We start from the raw sequence: 18305 nt of genomic DNA, 5'->3' as shown, positions 1-18305 counted from the left end.
GGACGAGGGAAGCTTTGAGAACTACTAACACAGACTCAAAATCCCCCACAGGCACTTCTGCTGTGAAGATAGTCCTGGGGGCAAAAAGCAGGTTATTCACAGGAGGATGGATAGATACCCACCTCTCAGAGACCAGGGGATGCAGGATGCTTATCTCAGGGGCCCCAGGGGGGACCCTGGGCATCATCGGGGAGAGGACCTTCAGGGGACAATACAGAGCATCTCCCGGGCCTCAGAAAGGTCCCCTGAGAAGTAATCCCTCAGGTGCCAGTGGACAGTCCTTCCCCTCTGCCCCATCTGCCCACTCTGTTCACAAACCTGATCACATAGATGAGGAGGGTCAGGGGGGCAAGGACCCACAGCCATCCTTGGATGTTAAGTGCCTGGGGGAAGTCAAGTTCTCACTATTGGTGTCAGTTCAGGTCATGGCCTCAGGGTCAGGAAATCAGCCGAGTTGGGTTCCATGCTCAGCAAGGAGTCTGTTAGAGATCCTGTGTGTGTCTCTCTCTCTCCCTCTCCCCCTCCATCCCTCCTCCCATCAGCGCACTCTCTCTCCAAATATAAAATAAGTAAATACATCCTTTTAAAAAGTAACCAATTAAGTAACTAGTTAATATATTAGAGCCTAATATGCCCAGGAGGGGACATAGGTGGGGTAGCATGGGGCTGTGCACTGGAGGGGTCTGGACAGCCCAGCTGGGGTTCAGAGGGCCCATGGCCACCACAGGGGATGTGGGCTTAACTAGCACAGGCAATGAGGGCAGCACACAGCAGAGATGCTCATCTGTCAAGTAGGCACAGACATGGAGCACGAGGGCTCCCTGAGGGTGTGGCCCTTCTAGGGCCCTGAAGTCGGGTGTCAGAGGCTGGGGTGTCTCCAGGTTGGCGTCTTCAAAGCATAGGCTGCCCCTGGAGCTGTGGGGTGGTGCCAGCCACCAGTCGCAGAGGGGTTTTCATTGCCATTTTCCTGATGAGCAAATGGAGTCCCAGGAGCAAGGTGGTCCAGAGGTACTTGGGTGGGGCAGGCCAGAGCCATGCTGAAGTGTCCTCTCCTACAGTGCTGGTGCTCCTTGGAGTCTGCCTGAACGTGGGAGAAGTGCCCTCCCCCTTGTGAAGATGCATAAAGAAGCCAGTTACATGGGGTCCTCTCCAGGTCAAATCTGTCCCACTCAGCACCACCCCAAGACCCATCACATCTCCAGGCCATTCAAGCTCTGCCACCAGTCACTCTTATCCTTCCTCAGAGCGCCCACTCTGCATGCTGATGCCTGGCAAGCACCTAATCTCCAAAATTATTTCCTCCTGGAGGATTGGGAGTAAAGATCCCCGTTGGGAGGGATGTCGGGCAGCTTAACTAGCAGCGCACCGCAGGCGCTTAATAAAAGCAGCGGCAGTGAGACCACAGCTTCTGGGATGCAGTCCCCTAGTATCTCAGCCGCGGCAGACAGGCAGAGCCGCCCCTCACTCCAGGCCTTTGCACACACAGCTCCAGGGCCTGGATGCAGATGCGGCCCTGGGCTTTTCCACCTGAGGACTGGCAGCTTGAGCTCCTGGCTCCTGCTCCAGCAGGACTGGCTCCTGCTCCCCGAAGCCTCGCCGACAGGCGTCACCCACCGAGACTCCCCCATCCCTGTCCCCGCGTCCCGTCGCCTGAGGCCCCAGTCGGCGGCCAGGTGGTCACGGAGACTGCGAGCCGCGCAGCTAGAGGTCCGCACTCGGCCCCGGTGCGCGCCAGCGGCGCCCAGGAGCGCCACGCGGGGCCTCCCGCGCCCAGCCACGGCTCCCACGCCCTCCGAGACCGCCCGGCGCCCCCGCCCGGCCCCGCCCCCTCTAATCCCCTCCGCGGGCGGGGCCGGGCGAGCCGCGGCCCCGCCTCCCGGCCGCCCCGGGGGAGGGGCGTGTCCCGCGCCCGGCGAGTCGGGGCGGGCGGGGCCGGGCCGGGGCCGGGCCGGGGGCGTGGCGGCCGCGGGCCAGCCCCCACTGGCTGCCGCGCGCCGGGCCGCCCGGGCTCAGTGCGCGGTGGCGGCGGCGGCGGCGGTGCGGACAGCTGGCGCCGCGCAGTCCTGCTCCGCCGGGCGCACGGACGCACCGGCGAGCCGACGCTGGAGGCGCCGGGCGCAGGCGCTGGGCCGGCGGGCGACGAGCGGGAGGGAGAGCCGCGCGCAGCGAGTGGGCGCCCGCGGCCGCCAGGTCGGTGCGCGGGCGCGGAGGGGTCGAGGCGGGCGCGCGGCGAGGCCGGAGCGCGCGGCGGGCTCACGTCCCGAGCGGTGTCGGCGGCGGGGCCTGGCCGGGGCGCAGGCTTCCCGCTCTGGAAAGTTTGCCGCCGCCGCCGCCGCCGCCGCCGCCGCCCTGGGAGGGCTCTGCCGAAGTCTGGGAGGGAAGGGGGAGGAAGGGAGGGACCGCGGCGGGGAGGAGGCGGCCGGCGCCAGGCTGCCCGGGAGCCCTGGGCGGCGGCGGCGGCGGCGGCGGCGGCGGGCGGGGCGGCCGGGGTCGGGGAGCCGGGGGTCGGGGAGCCGGGGCGCAGGAGCCCATCCGCCGCCGCTTCCGCCGCTGCGCGCCCCGGCTCCTCCGGGTAACGAGCCGCCTCCCGCCTCCCGCCTCCCGCAGTATCCCGAGGGGCGCCCTCCGCCCGCCGGTGCCAGTGCGGGGCCATGGGGGGCAGCATGCCCGCGCGCGCCGCCTGAGGACGTCTTCGCGCCCGCCCCCACGATGGGCGCCCCGGCTCGCGCCCTCGCGCTCTGCGTGGCGGTGGCGGTGGCGGGGGCGGTCGTGACCGGAGCCGCCTCGGGGCCCCCAGGCGTGGAGCAGCGCGTCGCGCGGAGAGCCGCAGGTAAGGAAGGACCCGACGGGTACCGGGAACGGGCTCCTGGGCGGGCGCGGGCCGGAGGGTGAGCCCGGGCTGGCCCTGCGGACCCCGGGGGATCTCGGCCCGCGCTGGCGCGGCGCTCAGTGGGGCTCCCACCGCAGGGCGAGGCCGCGGCGGGGACCTGAGCGGACTGGGCGTCCGCAGCCACCGCTGCCCGCGGCCCCGCAGTGGGGCGCAGCCTGACCCCGAGCACTTGGGGAGGGCCCAGGGGCTGCGTGCCCGCGACCCCCATCGTTGTTCTGTGGGTTCTCACCGATGTTGGTGTCGCTGCCCCTGCCCGCCTCCGCCCCAGCTGGTTGGTGGGGGCCGTGGGAGTGCCTCGGCCCGCCCCCCGGCGCTGCCCCCAGTGGCCTGCGGGAAGGCGTGTGTGCCCCGCAGGGCGCGCCCCCAGCCCCGGCCGGGCTCCGGGCGGTGAGACGGTGGGTGTCCGAGGGGCGTGGAGCGGCGGACCCAGCTGGCAGGCGAGGCCGGGCGGACGGCGGGGTCCGCGGGCCGAGCGCCGGGGAGGGCGGGAGCGCGTCGGTGCGCCAGGCCCCGCCCCGCACACGCGCCGCGACCCTCGAGGTGCCGCGCGCGGTCCCCGCCGAGCCCCGGGCGCCCCGGCGCCGCCGCCCGCACACGCGCCAGCAGGGCTCGCCCGGGCGCCCGGGCCAGGGGGCGGCCGCGCAGGGGAGGCCTTCCCCGGTGAGCTCACGCCCCGCCCGGGCGGGGCCCGAACAGCCGCTCCTTTGTACCCCGCGCGACCACAGACCGCGCATTGATGGCGGCCGCGCCGGCCTCGGGAGGTGTGAGCGCCGCGGCGGGCGCGCCGTGCCAGGGAGGCGGCGGCGGGCGGCCGGAGGCAGATGGCGGCCCGCCCTCCCCGCGCCCCCGCGCCCCCGCGCCCCCGCGCCCCCGCGCCCCTCTCCGCCGCGGCGGCTGCAGCCTCCCGGAACAATGTCATTTTTTTATGAATGAAGTGGGGCCGGCGCTTGAATGTGTGTGTCATTCAGCGGCGTGACAGAGGCCGTCGCGAGGTCAGCGCGCGCTTTTAGCGCCGGCTCAGGCGGCCCCAGCCTCCAGGGGCGCCGAATAGGCGGTCGCGGGGAGAGCCCCGAATTAGCATTCGCATTCAGATAAAGATATTACTCCCTACGGCCGAGGAATGTCAACTAGCCCCGGGGAGGGGGCGGCAGGCGGGGCTCCAGGCCCTCTCAGGGCCCCCCTCCGGCGTGCGGGCCCGGCCCGGCGCGTGGGGGGTGGGGGGGACCATCCTCCCGCTGGGAAGTGCTGGCACCTTGTGGGGCCCGTCCTGGGGCAGGGCGGGAGGAGGGAGGGAGCTCTGGGCACAGGAGGAACCCCAGGGCGTGGGGCCTTTTTCCGCCAGACTGTAAGTGCCCTGGTCACCAAAGTGGAGCTCGTGAGACAGGGAGTGAGTTGAAGGATCAATACATTTTAATCCAGTTCCTTAAGGAGATGGACCAGGCCATAAAAAATACAAAGACCTGGTGAAATTTAGAAATTCCAGCTGACGCTTTCCGGGGGAAACAAATTAAAAAGCCAGAATTGGCTGTGGTCAAGGTGTGGAAGGTGTGGGCTCCTGGTATGACCTGGGCAGCCTTCATCTCCACCTGGGGCCATTCTTCTCTGTGAGGGGGAAGGGGGCACGCCCCCTGCAGCCTGACCCCACGCAGCCAAGAGGGGTTTCTTGGTTCAGGGCATTTCCCAGAAAAGTACTGGTTGCAACCTCCCCCACCTCTTCATCAGGGCTGGACTTTGAGCCCCACAGGCCTCTGGGTGGTTCATTAACCTGGCTGAGCCAGAAGCTGGACTTCTGGCCTCAGCCTCTGCCCCCAGGGCCTCAGGTCCTCCTTGGGGCCACTCTGGGGCATATCTGTTCTGGGTTTCACAACCAAAACTAAAGGGGAACAGGAGCCCTTGAGGGAAACACTTAGCCAGGCAGACCTGAGTGACTTACAAGGGAGGGAGCAATGGGGATGTCTCTTTTGGGTGGGAGGGGAGCTCCCCAACTCCAGATCTGTTGGGGATCTCTTGTAGGTGCTTGCTCCGCCTCCAAATCCCCCCTCCTGTTTTTCCTAACTTTGTTAGGAAACCGGTCAAAGTTTCCAGGGGGGGAGGTGGGAAGATCCAACCTTCGCCTTGATCTTGGGGTCTCTGAGATGACCTATGTCTCTCAGGCTATTTTGTACATGCCTGGCAGCAGGTCCCCTGTTCTGGAGAGCAGTGGGAAGCTTCATGCATCCTGCATAGAACCCTGTGTTCTTCATTCCACCCCAAAACCCACATCCCTTGGGGGCAGCCAGCTCCAAGGGTTCCTTTGACTCAGGTCTGAATTTGATGTTTGTTCCTTGGGGTCCTCCCCCAGGCCCTCCGGAGGGAGCGTTGTCCAGCCCGTGCACTTCCCATGTGATGGGGGAGCCTCTGCTCTAGTGGTCCTCCCTCCTGGGCAGGCTTGCTCTGGCCATGGCCTGGTGACATCATGGGTGATGGGTCAGGTCGCTCACCCCTGCTTGTCACGTACTCTGGCATGTTAACAGCCTGCGGTGGCCTCCCTGGCCTTCGGGTGGGATCTTTGCCCTGTGTCCTGGTAGGGGAAATTGAGGCACGAGGTACCTCTGGCAGAATGGGGGGGGGGGTCCCGGTGGCTGGGGGACATGCCTGTAAGCCCAGCTGGGCCTTTCCAGGACACAGTACCCCTGGGTCTGACTATGGCTGCCCTTGGCATGTGGCCCCCGCTGAATGAAGCTCAGCGCCCTGTGGGGTGCAAGTAGAGCAGGCGCTATGGGACCCACAGGACTTCTGTTCTCCAGTGTGTGTGGGCCTCAGCACTTGTGTGGGTGCGGACAGGGCCCCTTTTTGTTGATCAAGAAAGACTCCTTTTGGGGGCTGCTGTGGGATGGGGGCTGAGGAGCATGTGCCCCTGATACTCCCCAGGTGAGCCAGATGGTAGCTGTTTTAGCGCCCCCTTGTGCCCATCATTCTCTCTCCCCCTACCAACCCCCCCCCCCCTCAGTCCATGAATCAGACCTCCTGGAGGCGGAGACTGCTGCCAATCCGTGCCCTAGTCCAGGGGTCCCTGGCTTCTGCAACCTGGGCAGGTCAAGGATTGGGCCTCAGCTGAGTACAGGGTCCTGTCCGCCCTCCCTCCTTCCGCCAGCAGATGACTGGCCTAGGAGTTCCTCCATGTCTCCTCAATCCCACGCTGGACCAGGTTGAAGTGAGTACTGTGTGGATGGTTTGACCTGCCGACGCTGCCCAGACCAAACCGGAACCAACTGCTGTTGCCCTTGGGCCAGGGCCTGGGGCTGAGGCTGCCATGACCAGCCTGTTCTCAGCCTTCTGGGGGGCCTCAGTCAGTGCCCAGCACTGGGTGGTCTCCACAGGATACAGTGACCAGGACTGAGGGGGGTGCTGGAGGTCAGATCAAGAGTCCCCTGACTGTGGGGCCCCCAGGGATACAGTCTTGGAGGATACTTCAGAGACCCTTCTGATGGGCATGTGGCCGGTGGGGCCGCCTGGAGTGGGTGGGCAGAAGTGGGACTGGCCGGGAAGCCAGGGGCTGCTGTGGCTAAAGTGGGCAGCTGCGCCCTCGAATCTAGGCCACGCGTCGGCAGAATGACAAGTGACGGTGTAACTGACCCAGCTGGGTCTGGGGAAGGAGGCCTGGGCGCTGGGACCACCCACCCCTGTCCTGGGCCCCAAGCCCAGGCCGCCTGCCTGCACCAGGCATTGTCTGGCCCTGGCAGGAAGGCCTGGGGGTGATAGCCCGCCAGTGGTGTGTCCCTGGATCTCAGGCCTTGGCTCTTTGAGAGCGAGGCAGCCACTGGGCAGGGGGAGGGACCCAGAGGGCTGACCAGTGGACATATGCCCTTGGCAAAGATCCTCTACCTTACTTAGCTCGGCATTTACACAGTAAGGTGGTGGGGGCGACTTACCCTGGCTTTGAGGGCTCCTGCTCAGACCTGCCCACTGCTGAGTCTGGATAATTTCCCACCCCTCCCAGCTTGTGTCCTTATCCATGAAGTGGTGGGAGGATCACAGGTTCCCTTAACCCACTTGCCTGTGAGACACCACCGGCCAGATGGCACCATCCTATCTGCTTTTGTGACTTATTTCTTCCTCTGTGTTTAGCCTACTGCTGAGGTGTAGTTCACACACAAGATGCTCGCTTCTGAGTCGGGGTACAGTGTTCCATGTCCCTAAGACCCTCACCCTGGGCTGACCCCCACAGTGCATCGGCTTTTGGTACCTGGCCCATGGCGAGTCCTGTTCTGGGAGGTTTGGCCACTGCTGCCTTCTTGTGCTGGGGAGGGTCTGTTCTAGGGAGGGAACTGGTTTTGAAGCCAATATGAGGGATGGGGGGCATTCAGTGGGCCCCTCCTGCTGGGTAGATCATGGTGTCCCCAACCCCATCCTTCATGCCTTGAGCCTCCATTTTAACCAGAGGTCTGTGAGGTACTGCCTGCCTGTTGCCTGATTTTGTGCAGCCTGTGAGCTCAGGGTGGATTTTGCATTTCTAAATGGTTGGAAAAAAACCAAAGGACAGTAATACTTAGTGACAGTTGGCAACGTGAATTTTCAAGGTCCATACATCTAGCTTGTAGCCGTAGCCACCTACTTGCGCATCATCTACGTCAGCACTGGTTCTTGGGGCAGGGCTGCACGTAGCACCTCCTGGCCCTCTGCGGGACACTTGGCAGGACTGCAGGCCTTGGACGCGGTGGCCTTGCCCAGCACTGTGGGTCCTAGACGCTCCTGCTGCCTCCTCCTCTCAGTGTCCAAGCAGTGGGCATGCCATGGTGCCTCCCGGGGGGGGCGTGTGCAGGTGCTCAGTATTCCTGCTTTGGGGGCACCTGCCTTACGGTCTTCCATCTCCCCTACAGAGGCCCCGGGACCTGAGCCTGGCCAGCAGGAGCCACTGGTCTTTGGCAGCGGGGACACTGTGGAGCTGACCTGCCCCTCACCTATAGACAGCCCCACAGGGCCCAGCATCTGGGTCAAGGATGGTGTGGGGCTGGTACCCTCAGACCGCATCCTGGTGGGGGCTCGGCGGCTGCAGGTACTCAATGCCTCCCATGAGGATGCTGGGACCTATAGCTGCCGGCAGCGGCTCACCCAGCGCATCCTGTGCCATTTCAGCGTGCGCGTGACAGGTAAGTGCCTGTGGGGGGGTCCACCCAGGGCAAGCCTGGGAGCAGATGCTGGACAGGTGCGGTCATGGGGTCACCTCCTGCCCATTCCCTGCTGCCTGCCTTTCAGATGCTCCATCCTCTGGAGATGATGAAGATGGGGAGGATGAGGCTGAGGACACAGGTGAGCCCAAGTTCCAGGCATGTGGGGCTGGCCAGGGTTGGGGGACTGGCTTCCTAACCACCAAACCCTCTGTGTTGCAGGTATGGGGTCTCCTGCTCATCGAGCAGATAGGAGACCAAGGCCTGTGGCTACCTCCCCAGAATCACACCGAGTGTAGGGTCCCCTCAGGGCGCAGCGGCCCTGAGCTCTCTGGGCAGAAGCTAGGGGGGTGGGGGACATTGTACTGCAGGTGGGACAAGGAGGTGGGGGGTGGCTGCAGCGGGGGCAGGAGGGCCTGTAGGTAAGATGGTCCAGGCCAGGTGTGAGCATAGCTGCTGTGGGGTTGATGGACATGGGGTCAGAGGCATGTAAGGTGGGAGAGGAGGGTGGCTGTGGCTCCAGGACAGCAGGTTTGGGCCTCTGATTGCTGTGAAGGGGATGCTATAGCATCTGCTGGTGCAGGCTGTGGGGGCGGGGTGAGGTGACAGCACTCAGGTGTTTAAAGCCCAGTACGGTGGCAGGTACGCTTTGCCTGTCATAGAGGGGCTGGTTATGGGAGGTGGGCCGTCTGTTTTTGGAGGAGCCAAGTTTGAGATGCCAAGAGATGTGAGATAGGGGCAGGGGTCCTGTGGGGTCTGGTGGGCAAAGAGGTGAGGAGGAGCCAGCCAGGGAGGCAGAGCAGGGTGGGGATGTGGGTGAGGTGAGGAAGGGTCCCAGGAGAGGAGCCAGGTGTGGGGTGCTTAGGACAGCTCTGCCTTGGGTATGTGCCCTGCCAGGGGCGTGGAAGGGGAGCCTCGAGGTTTCATGCTTCTTCCCTATTTCCTCTGGCTGCCAGGAAGTTCAGAAGCCAAAGTCCAGGCCCAGTTGCTCTGTCCTCCCGACCACCCTGGCCTCATGGGGCAGTGCTGGTACCTCCCCCACCCCAACCCAATCCAGTGGGCTCAGGGGCCCCAAGGGCCACCTCCAGGGCTGCCCTCCACAGGCACTGTCGGGGGTGCTGAGTCACCATGGTCTCTGCCTCCAGAGGGCTCCCTGCCTGGGCCTCAGTGCCCTTCTTCACCAGATGGCTATGTTGAAGGCAATAGGGCAGGGGTGGGGGTGAGAGGGGTGTCTCTCCCCGGCCCTGGGGGATGCCCATCCAGTCTCCCATGACAAGAATGCACCCCTTACCCCAGCATTGGAGGATGGAAACCACTTAGGGTGGGGATGGGCTCAACCCTGAGAACCAGGAAAGGGCAGGGCCTCCCGGATGCCACATCTGTGCCTCGTTGCCGCGTCCCCTCCCGCTTCCATCAGGCCCTGGTGTGAGCTAGAGGGTGACTTGGGGTCTCATGAATCCTGGCAGGCACCTGGCTACCTTTAAGACTCAGGGCTTTGTGGGTGGTTGGGTCTTACATCCTGGTAAACTGCTTCCAGAGCCTGGCATGCCCATCCCGCTGGGCTCTGTGCCCTAGGCTGACCTGGTTCCACTGCCAGCGGGGTCTCCATCAGTGGGCCTGCCCCAGATGGGCCTCCCCTGGGAGGTACCCTGGTATCTTGAAGGCTCCCGGGTCAGGGAGCCCTCTTGTCGGGAGTGGGTTCCTGGGGAGGCAGTCAGGGAGGGACCATGTGGCTTAGCCTTGAGAATGCCAGGAGGTGATTCTGGGACCATCGAGGCAGAGGGGATGCTGAGGCTGGAGAGGCAAGGGACAGGTGGGCCTCTGCTCCCCTCGGGGGGCTAGCTGCCATGTGCCCCTCTGCCAGCAGGGGCCCCGTACTGGACGCGGCCTGAGCGGATGGACAAGAAGCTGCTGGCTGTGCCGGCCGCCAACACTGTGCGCTTCCGCTGCCCGGCCGCTGGCAACCCCACGCCGTCCATCTCGTGGCTGAAGAACGGCAAGGAGTTCCGAGGCGAGCATCGCATTGGTGGCATCAAGGTGGGCCTGGCGGTGGGTGGCGCTGGCCGGTGGGGGCCTCGGCCTGCTGTCCCCTCACCCGCGCGCCCGCCTGCAGCTGCGACACCAGCAGTGGAGTCTGGTCATGGAGAGCGTGGTGCCCTCGGACCGTGGGAACTACACATGCGTTGTGGAGAACAAGTTTGGCAGCATCCGGCAGACGTACACTCTGGACGTGCTGGGTGAGGCCCCAGAATGCGGGCAAGGGCTGGTGGCTGGGCAGAGCCAGGGGCAGCGCTGACCCCATCTGCCCCCCCAGAGCGCTCCCCGCACCGGCCCATCCTGCAGGCCGGGCTGCCGGCCAACCAGACGGCCGTGCTGGGCAGTGATGTGGAGTTCCACTGCAAGGTGTACAGCGACGCCCAGCCCCACATCCAGTGGCTCAAGCATGTGGAGGTGAACGGCAGCAAAGTGGGGCCCGACGGTACGCCCTACGTCACTGTGCTCAAGGTGGGTGGCACCCCTGGCTGGGCGCCGGCAGATGGGACCCAGGCCTCGCACCATCAGGGGAGAAGTGGTACAGGGAGGCCTGGCTCGGCTCAGCACTGGCGGTGTGGGGGAGGGGAGGTTGGAGCATGTGGCCCTGCTGTGAGTCCTCAGTTTCTCTGTCTGCTCTAAGGGTTGGCCTTAGCCCTGGAGGCAGGCCTGCAGATGGTGCCCTAGGCCGGGCTCAAGCTCCAGGCCTGGGGCAGGCAGGTGGCACGTTCTGGGCCTGAGGTGCTGTCAGCCACTCCTTGTGCCACCCTCACCCAGCACCGTCCAGGTGTGCAGAGCACGGCTTGCTGCCTGCCTGCCTCCCTCGGCCCTTGCTTGAGCCAGCAGGGCCTCAGCTTCGTTCCCACAGCCTGAGGGGCGGGGGCCACCCGAGCTGGGAAGGTTGCAACACTCTCAGCCCAAAGAGAAACATCTGTTGCTGGTGGGGGTGGGGAGCAGGCACTTGGGCTGAGGGCAGGAGTCCAGACCCGACTGGAGAGGCCATGGTGGCCTGGTCGGGTGAGATCTCGACATGCATGGGAACATGCTTACCGTGAGCCAGGCAGCAACATAGCAGGCCCATCCAGGACCCCAGGGGCAGGCAGGCTGCAGGCCAGCCCAGGAGGGCCTCTTGGAGGGCTGCCTGCCAGGGCTGCACTCTGGGCTGTAGTGGGTGCACGTGGAGAAGGTGCCTCCTGTGGAACCATGGCCTGCCACTGGAAGGTGCTTCTGTTGTCTCCTCCAGGCAGCCTTCCTGCCTGGCATAGCCTAGCCACACCCCCGTCTCCATTCTCTGAGGGCCACCCTCGTGGCAGGGTCTGTACCAGGGCCTGCTCCTGCATGGCCACTCTGTGCCCGGCCGGGCTGCCAAGGGCGCGCCTAAGCCGGGTCTCTTGTCCCCGCAGTCCTGGATCAGTGAGAGTGTGGAGGCCGACGCACGCCTCCGCCTGGCCAATGTGTCCGAGCGTGACGGGGGCGAGTACCTCTGTCGAGCCTCCAATTTCATAGGCGTGGCTGAGAAGGCCTTTTGGCTGCGTGTTCACGGGCCCCAAGCAGGTAACAACTCTGTCCCATGCTGTCTGGCACGCCGAGCTCCAGCTCCGATGCCCTGGCCATGCGCCCACCTGCACGCCCCCATCCTGCTCGCTCCCCGCCCTGTGGCTCGCACTGCACTCCCGATGGAGCCGCCTCTGCCATGCTGGTGTCTCTGGTCTCCACTGTGACCGCCTGCTTCCAGCCCCCGGGCCTGTGCTGACCCTGCCTGTGCTCCCACACACACCCCCAGGACTTCAGCTCCAGTGGGGGCTGTACCTCTCTGAGCTTCTGCTTCTGCCCCTGCTCCCGTGTGTGTGCGTGCGTGTTGGTGTGTGTGCACACCGGTGTGCTGTGTATCTTGCTCTCACCCTTTCCCGCCCCTAGCCCCGCTGCCTACTCACTTCCCATTGGTCTGTTTGTCCGCCCATCATTTCACCTATTCTCCTGCACCCCCCAGCGTACACGCTAACCCTGCATGCTGCGTTTGCGCAGCCTGCTGCTGGCCGCACGCCTGGCGCTCACCTGGGACAGAGGATTCGCCGGTGGAGGGACTGGCTTCGGGCTCTGTGTGGACGCACGAGGCAGAGGACCCTTGGCGCCGTGGCCGTGGTCACGGCAGTGGTGGTGGTGGTGGTGGCGGCAGCGTTTTCTTTGCAGCCTGGCGGGATCGTCACCATGTGGACTCTGGCTGTGGTGCCCGTGGGAGGTGCTGGCGCTCGCCTATCGCGCTCTGTTCTCTCTTTATAGACGGCGGGCGCTAACACCACCGACAAGGAGCTAGAGGTTCTGTCCTTACGCAATGTCACCTTTGAGGACGCGGGGGAGTACACGTGTCTGGCGGGCAATTCTATCGGGTTTTCCCATCACTCTGCGTGGCTGGTGGTGCTGCCAGGTACTGGCTCCTGCTGGTGCTCGCTCTATTCCTGTCCTCTTGGGGTCGCTGGCTTGGGACACTCCACGGCTGCCAGGGACAGGCAGGGGGCCCTGCAGCTCACGGCCACCTTCCTCCGCAGAACTCGTGCGCCAGGCCCTGTGGCTGATATGGGAGCAAAGTTGACATGCGGTGTCTTGGCTCAGAGGGGCCTCCCTGGAGCCCCCCCACTCTCAGTCAGGTCCCCACAGCCTAGGTGGCAGCTCTGGTGTCTCCCTGGGTGGCGGGTGTGAATGCTGCTGGCTGTGCTGGGCTCCTTCTCTCTTGGGTGTCCCCCTCCTGACCCAGCATTTCTGACTGCAGGACCCTCAGTGAAGGGGGGCCACTGAGGCCGTGGCGTCCCCCCCCCCCCCCATCCTGGCGTCTCAGTCCCTTCCCCCATGCCCACTGTGCCTCTGGTTCTGGCCCAGGGCAGCCCGTGGGGGCCCCCTGTGTGGCTGGGCCAGGCCTGCAACACCCGTGTCTTTGCAGCCGAGGAGGAGCTGGTGGAGGCTGGTGAGGCTGGCAGCGTGTATGCAGGTGTCCTCAGCTACGGGGTGGGCTTCCTCCTCTTCATCCTGGTGGTGGCAGCTGTGACACTGTGCCGTCTGCGCACTCCCCCGAAGAAGGGCCTGGGCTCGCCTACCGTGCACAAGGTCTCCCGCTTTCCACTCAAGCGACAGGTAACAGAAAGTAGATACCAGGTTCCGAGCCGCCTGGCCTCCCGGACATCCCCACGGCCCAGGCTTCCAGGCTCCTGAGCTCAGGGATGCCCTGCGGTGTCTGAGGCCTGGGGTCTGCCCTGGGGTGCAGGTCTCTGTGGTGGCTGAGCCAGCCCAGCCCCTGTCTAAGCGGTCCCCACATGGAGACTGGGTTATTTGTCTTCACCAAGTGACATCTGGGAGTTACCCTGGCCCACACAACCTGGCCATCCCTGTCTACACGGGCAAAGCTGAAGCCTTGCTGTCCCCAGGGGCACCCTGCCACCCCTACCCCTGCTGTGGTTTGGCCCCGTGGCACCAACCTGTCCCTGCCGACCCAAGCAGGTGTCCTTGGAGTCCAACTCGTCCATGAATTCTAACACGCCACTGGTGCGTATCGCCCGGCTGTCTTCTGGGGAGGGCCCTGCACTGGCCAACGTCTCTGAGCTGGAGCTGCCTGCTGACCCCAAGTGGGAGCTGTCCAGGGCCCGGTCAGTGTTGGTGATGTGACCATGTGTGCTGGGGCTGGGTCCTGATCTGGTGGGGGTCAGGGCACATGTGGGGTGTGGCCCTGTGGTAGGGGAGGAGGCACCACTCAAAAATATGATTGGGTTTAGATCAGAGGCAAGTAGGAATCCGCATGATGGGCAGTGTGATGACTGCTGGATGCAGGGTTGGAGCCAGATGCTCCTGAGGTGCGGGTCACCCCTTGCAGAGTGCTCTGTTGGAGGGCCCTGCAACAGAGTGAGGCTGGAGGGTCAGCGTCCTTCATCCTCATGAGCAAGGTTGTGGGGCAAGTATGGAGGGCTTCCTGGAAACAGCAGCAGTGGGCCTCAGAGACCACCCAGGACAGGGCCTCAAGCTGGTGGGAATACTCATTGCTTCTGTGTTTCTGCCTCCAGGCTGACCCTAGGCAAGCCTCTTGGGGAAGGCTGCTTTGGCCAGGTGGTCATGGCAGAGGCCATCGGTATTGACAAGGACCGGGCTGCCAAGCCTGTCACTGTGGCTGTGAAGATGCTAAAAGGTGAGGAAGGGGAGGGATGTAGCAAGGGGAGCTTGGGCAAGGGCTGCTGTGGCGGCACCTGACGCACTCTCCCTCCTGCACAGATGATGCCACGGACAAGGACCTCTCAGACCTGGTGTCTGAGATGGAGATGATGAAGATGATCGGCAGGCACAAGAACATCATCAATCTGCTGGGAGCCTGCACCCAGGGTGGTATGTGCTGCGGCTGGGTGGGCCGCTGGTGCCGGCCGGCCCCGAGGGCAGGGGCCCTTGTCTCAGCCGCCTCTGCTCCCAGGACCCCTGTACGTGCTGGTGGAGTATGCAGCCAAGGGCAACCTGCGGGAGTACCTGCGGGCAAGGAGGCCCCCGGGCATGGACTACTCCTTCGACACCTGCAAGCTGCCTGAGGAGCAGCTCACCTGCAAGGACCTGGTGTCCTGCGCCTATCAGGTGGCACGGGGCATGGAGTACCTGGCTTCCCAGAAGGTGAGCAGGAGGTGGGAGGTGGGTTGCTGGGTCCCTCAGCCTGCCAGGGCCACTTGGGAGCTTCAGCCCTGCCCCCCGCCCTGCCCCCAGTGCATTCACAGGGACCTGGCAGCCCGTAACGTGTTGGTGACCGAGGACAATGTGATGAAGATTGCAGACTTTGGCCTGGCCCGGGATGTGCACAACCTTGACTATTACAAGAAGACCACCAACGTGAGCCCAGCTGGAGGGGGGCAGTCTGGGGAAGGGGGGGAGGGAGAAGCTGCCCCCCCCCCTGCCCCGCCAGGGCACCTGGCCGTCAACATGCCCCCTCCCCCTCCCAGGGCCGGCTGCCTGTGAAGTGGATGGCACCTGAGGCCCTGTTTGACCGAGTCTACACCCACCAGAGTGATGTGTATGTGGTCTCCCAGACCCGGGGTGGGGCCGGGGGTGGGGAGCTGCAGGGATGAAGGACAGAGCTGGATGTGGCCTCTCGGGCTCTCTGCTCTCCATGGGGTCCGTTCAGGGCAGGCGGTCGGCTGGCAGGGTAGGCTGACGGTCCGATGCTCTCCGCCAGCTGGTCCTTTGGGGTGCTGCTCTGGGAGATCTTTACCCTGGGGGGCTCCCCATACCCTGGCATCCCAGTGGAGGAGCTCTTCAAGCTGCTGAAGGAGGGACACCGCATGGACAAGCCAGCCAACTGCACACACGACCTGTGAGTGTACGCGCCCTGCAGTCCCCTTCTGAGCACTCGGCCCCACAGGTGGTGGCAGCCAGGGCCTGGCTGGGGCCAGGGTCATGGGAGGCAGTGTGGGCTGGGTGCAGGTGGGCACCGGGTGGAAGCCTCACCCCAGCATGATGCTCCCAGGTACATGATCATGCGGGAGTGCTGGCATGCCGTGCCTTCCCAGAGGCCCACGTTCAAGCAGCTAGTGGAGGATCTGGACCGCATCCTCACTGTGACGTCCACTGATGTGAGTGCAGGGTGGGGGCGGGGGGCCCAGGGGGTGCAGCATCCCCTGGACTGTGCAGTGGGGTACAGCACTGACCGCCACACGCCCACAGGAGTACCTGGACCTGTCAGTGCCTTTTGAGCAGTACTCACCGGGCGGCCAGGACACTCCCAGCTCCAGCTCCTCGGGGGATGATTCCGTGTTTGCCCATGACCTGCTGCCTCCAGCCCCACCCGGTGGGGGGGGTCCTCGGACGTGAAGGGCCACCGGCCTGCAGGCTGAGCCCCCGTCAATGTGAGAGCAGACCTCAGCTCACCATGCTGCTGGTGGTGTGCTGTCAACCACTGGGGCCTCCTGGCCCAGGCTTGAGCCCTGGGCCAGCCTGATGGACAGACGACTTTCTGTCTGTGTGGGCACACATGTGTGTGGGTGTGTCTCGAGGCCCCGGCGCTGGGATCCCTGGGGCACCCGCCCTGCTGTACAATGACCTCCTGGCCACCTGTGCTGGCTGGCAGCACCAGGGGGACCGAATGTAGAATGTAAAGGGGCTCCTCCCTGGGGCCCCTTCCCCCAGGCTCCCCCATTCCCTCAGCTGCTGCCCCACATGGAGCCTCCAGTGTGGACCCAGGCCCCTCCCAGTGCCTGAGCTGAGCCTGCAGGGAACCCCCACGTGGCACACATCCCTCCCAAGTGGCATCTTGTCCCCGGGGGGTGGAGTGAGCACCCCCACCCCAGCCTTCCCCACTTCCCACCCTGCTCCTTGGAGACTGAATTACGGGTACCCGAAGGCAGGAGCCTTTAACTTCTGAGAGGTTCATCCAGAGACGAGTGTACATTTATATAAATAGAAGCTGTGTATAGGACACACACATATATATATAAATATCTATATGGGAGAAGAGCTGGTGTCGCGGGCACGGGCCCCGGAGGGCCAGGGAGGCTTCCAGTGAGACTCAGTGCGGAGACGACACAAGAACCAGCAGAGGATGGAGGGCTTTTCTAGCACTGCGGTTTTGTTTTAAAAATTGTACCTGGACCTGTATATTTGTAAAGCTATTTATCAACCCCCAGACCCCCTATCCCTGTCCCCCACCATGTTTAGCCCGCCGCATGCAGAGAAGTTTCAGTTTTAACTTATTAACAGCTGAGAAAGTCCAAGCTTCTGTTGGCAGGGTGGCCCCATTGGAGGGGCAGGTGCTGGGTGCGGCCAGCGTCACCCCAGACTTGAGCTTGGTCTCCAGTGCCCGCCAGGGTCCTGAATAGTTTGAGGTGATTCTAGCGAGGATATTCTATTTCCTTTGGCCTCCTTTTGCAGGGGAATTAGATTTCTATAGGGTTTTTCTTTAGGAGATTTATTTTTTTGGACTTCAAAGCAAGCCGGTATTTTCATACAAGTTCTAATTGCCGTGTGTTCCGGGCGGGGAGGCCATTTCCAGTGGGGGCCAGCCCTGTGCGCCGGTTCAGATGTTATTAGATGTTACAAGTTTATATATATCTATATATATAATTTATTGAGTTTTTACAAGATGTATTTGCTGTAGATTTAACACTTCTTACGCAATGCTTCTAGACTTTTATAGCCCGGACTGCTACCTTTCAAAGCTTGGGAGAGAAAGCCGTGAATTCAGTCCTGTTCTTTTTTGTACTATTACTGACCCAAATTTGGATGGCTATTTTTTGCTCATCAGCTGACCAGCTGGGCAGTGGTTCAGGGTGGTCTTTGTTCTCAGGGCCCCCCGCCTTATGGGGGCCAAAGGTGTCGACCCAAACTGGTAGCCATACCTTCCAAAAAATAAACAGAGACAACTGGCTCACATCCCTGCTCTGTTGCTTTCCTGTTTCCTGTCCTGCTGGGACCCCAAGCAATTCACTGTCCTCACTGTCCACCCAAGGCAGGTTCTATCATCAGCCCCCCCCAACAACCCAGGAGTGAGGGCTCACCAGCTGCTACCAGAACCCACAGACTGGCTGCCCGGTCACAGTCCCAGGTATTGCCTTGAATAGGACAAGTCCCAGGCAAAGCCAAGGTGAGGGTGAAGGTGGTCCAGTGTGTCCAGCTGCCAAGGGGTCCAACACGGCAGGGCAGGACCTCAGGGCCACAGGTGGTCTTCATTGCCTCAGTCCAAGGTCCTCAAGGACAGAGAATGCAGGCAAGGGGGCATCCAGGGGTGGGTGCGAGAGCCTCATGGGATGCAGCAGCAAGTGGAGGGAGGAAGGGCCTGCCAAGTCCCCTGGCTGCCCCCAACTCATGAAGTCCAGGTGGGCTCTGGGGGTCCTGTGTGGGCACCTGCAGCTGCTTTTGAAGCTCTCCCTCCACACCCCACCTACTGGCATCTGTGGTCAGCTGGGGAGGAGAGGTTTCTACCTGGGTGTGCCCCCCCCTCCCCCCATGGAGCCACAGGTCAGCAAAGCCCTCACCTGGCCCTGGATTCAACTAGACTCAGGGAGGGCGCTTTCTGCTCCGGGGACCATAGTCCTCCTGGACGCTTCTGCTTCCCTTCCCCATCCCAGGCCTGGCACCCCCTCCTGGGTCTCCGGCAGTACCCCCCTGCACTCCACTGCTGCTTCGAGTGGATGCTACACTCTGACCCCCTCAGGTGGTTGGGGCACTGAGGACCCAGTGACAGGATCTGGCCCCTTTGCTCTGGAGTTCTGGGCCTGAGGGAGTAG

General features: G+C 63.6%; 1 protein-coding gene across 8 annotated transcripts; it reads left to right on the top strand.

Annotated features, from left to right (window-relative positions):
• The first annotated feature begins 2010 nt into the window (after nucleotides 1-2010).
• Nucleotides 2011-17451, top strand: FGFR3 (fibroblast growth factor receptor 3). Of its 8 annotated transcripts, none has more exons than XM_072737718.1 (18): nucleotides 2011-2190; nucleotides 2608-2830; nucleotides 7750-8019; nucleotides 8126-8179; nucleotides 9902-10074; nucleotides 10151-10274; nucleotides 10352-10542; nucleotides 11472-11622; nucleotides 13004-13194; nucleotides 13555-13703; nucleotides 14115-14236; nucleotides 14320-14430; nucleotides 14513-14703; nucleotides 14794-14916; nucleotides 15027-15097; nucleotides 15260-15397; nucleotides 15551-15656; nucleotides 15748-17451. In XM_072737718.1, exons 2-18 carry the CDS (start codon nucleotides 2710-2712, stop codon nucleotides 15892-15894), a joined length of 2433 nt encoding a protein of 810 aa, XP_072593819.1. In that variant the 5' UTR covers nucleotides 2011-2190; nucleotides 2608-2709; the 3' UTR covers nucleotides 15895-17451. The 8 variants fall into 8 exon arrangements, with proteins under 8 accessions (XP_072593819.1, XP_072593818.1, XP_072593817.1 ...); XM_072737717.1 differs by lacking the exon at nucleotides 11472-11622 and adding an exon at nucleotides 12349-12493 and having other exon boundaries at nucleotides 2031-2190; nucleotides 9905-10074; nucleotides 13558-13703; XM_072737716.1 differs by lacking the exon at nucleotides 11472-11622 and adding an exon at nucleotides 12349-12493 and having other exon boundaries at nucleotides 2031-2190; nucleotides 9905-10074.
• The last annotated feature ends 854 nt before the right edge of the window (nucleotides 17452-18305 follow it).

This window comes from Vulpes vulpes, chromosome 14 (genome assembly GCF_048418805.1).
Source record: "Vulpes vulpes isolate BD-2025 chromosome 14, VulVul3, whole genome shotgun sequence".
In the NCBI taxonomy this organism is placed as follows: Eukaryota; Metazoa; Chordata; class Mammalia; order Carnivora; family Canidae; genus Vulpes; species Vulpes vulpes.
This window is presented reverse-complemented; position numbering and strand designations above follow the sequence as displayed.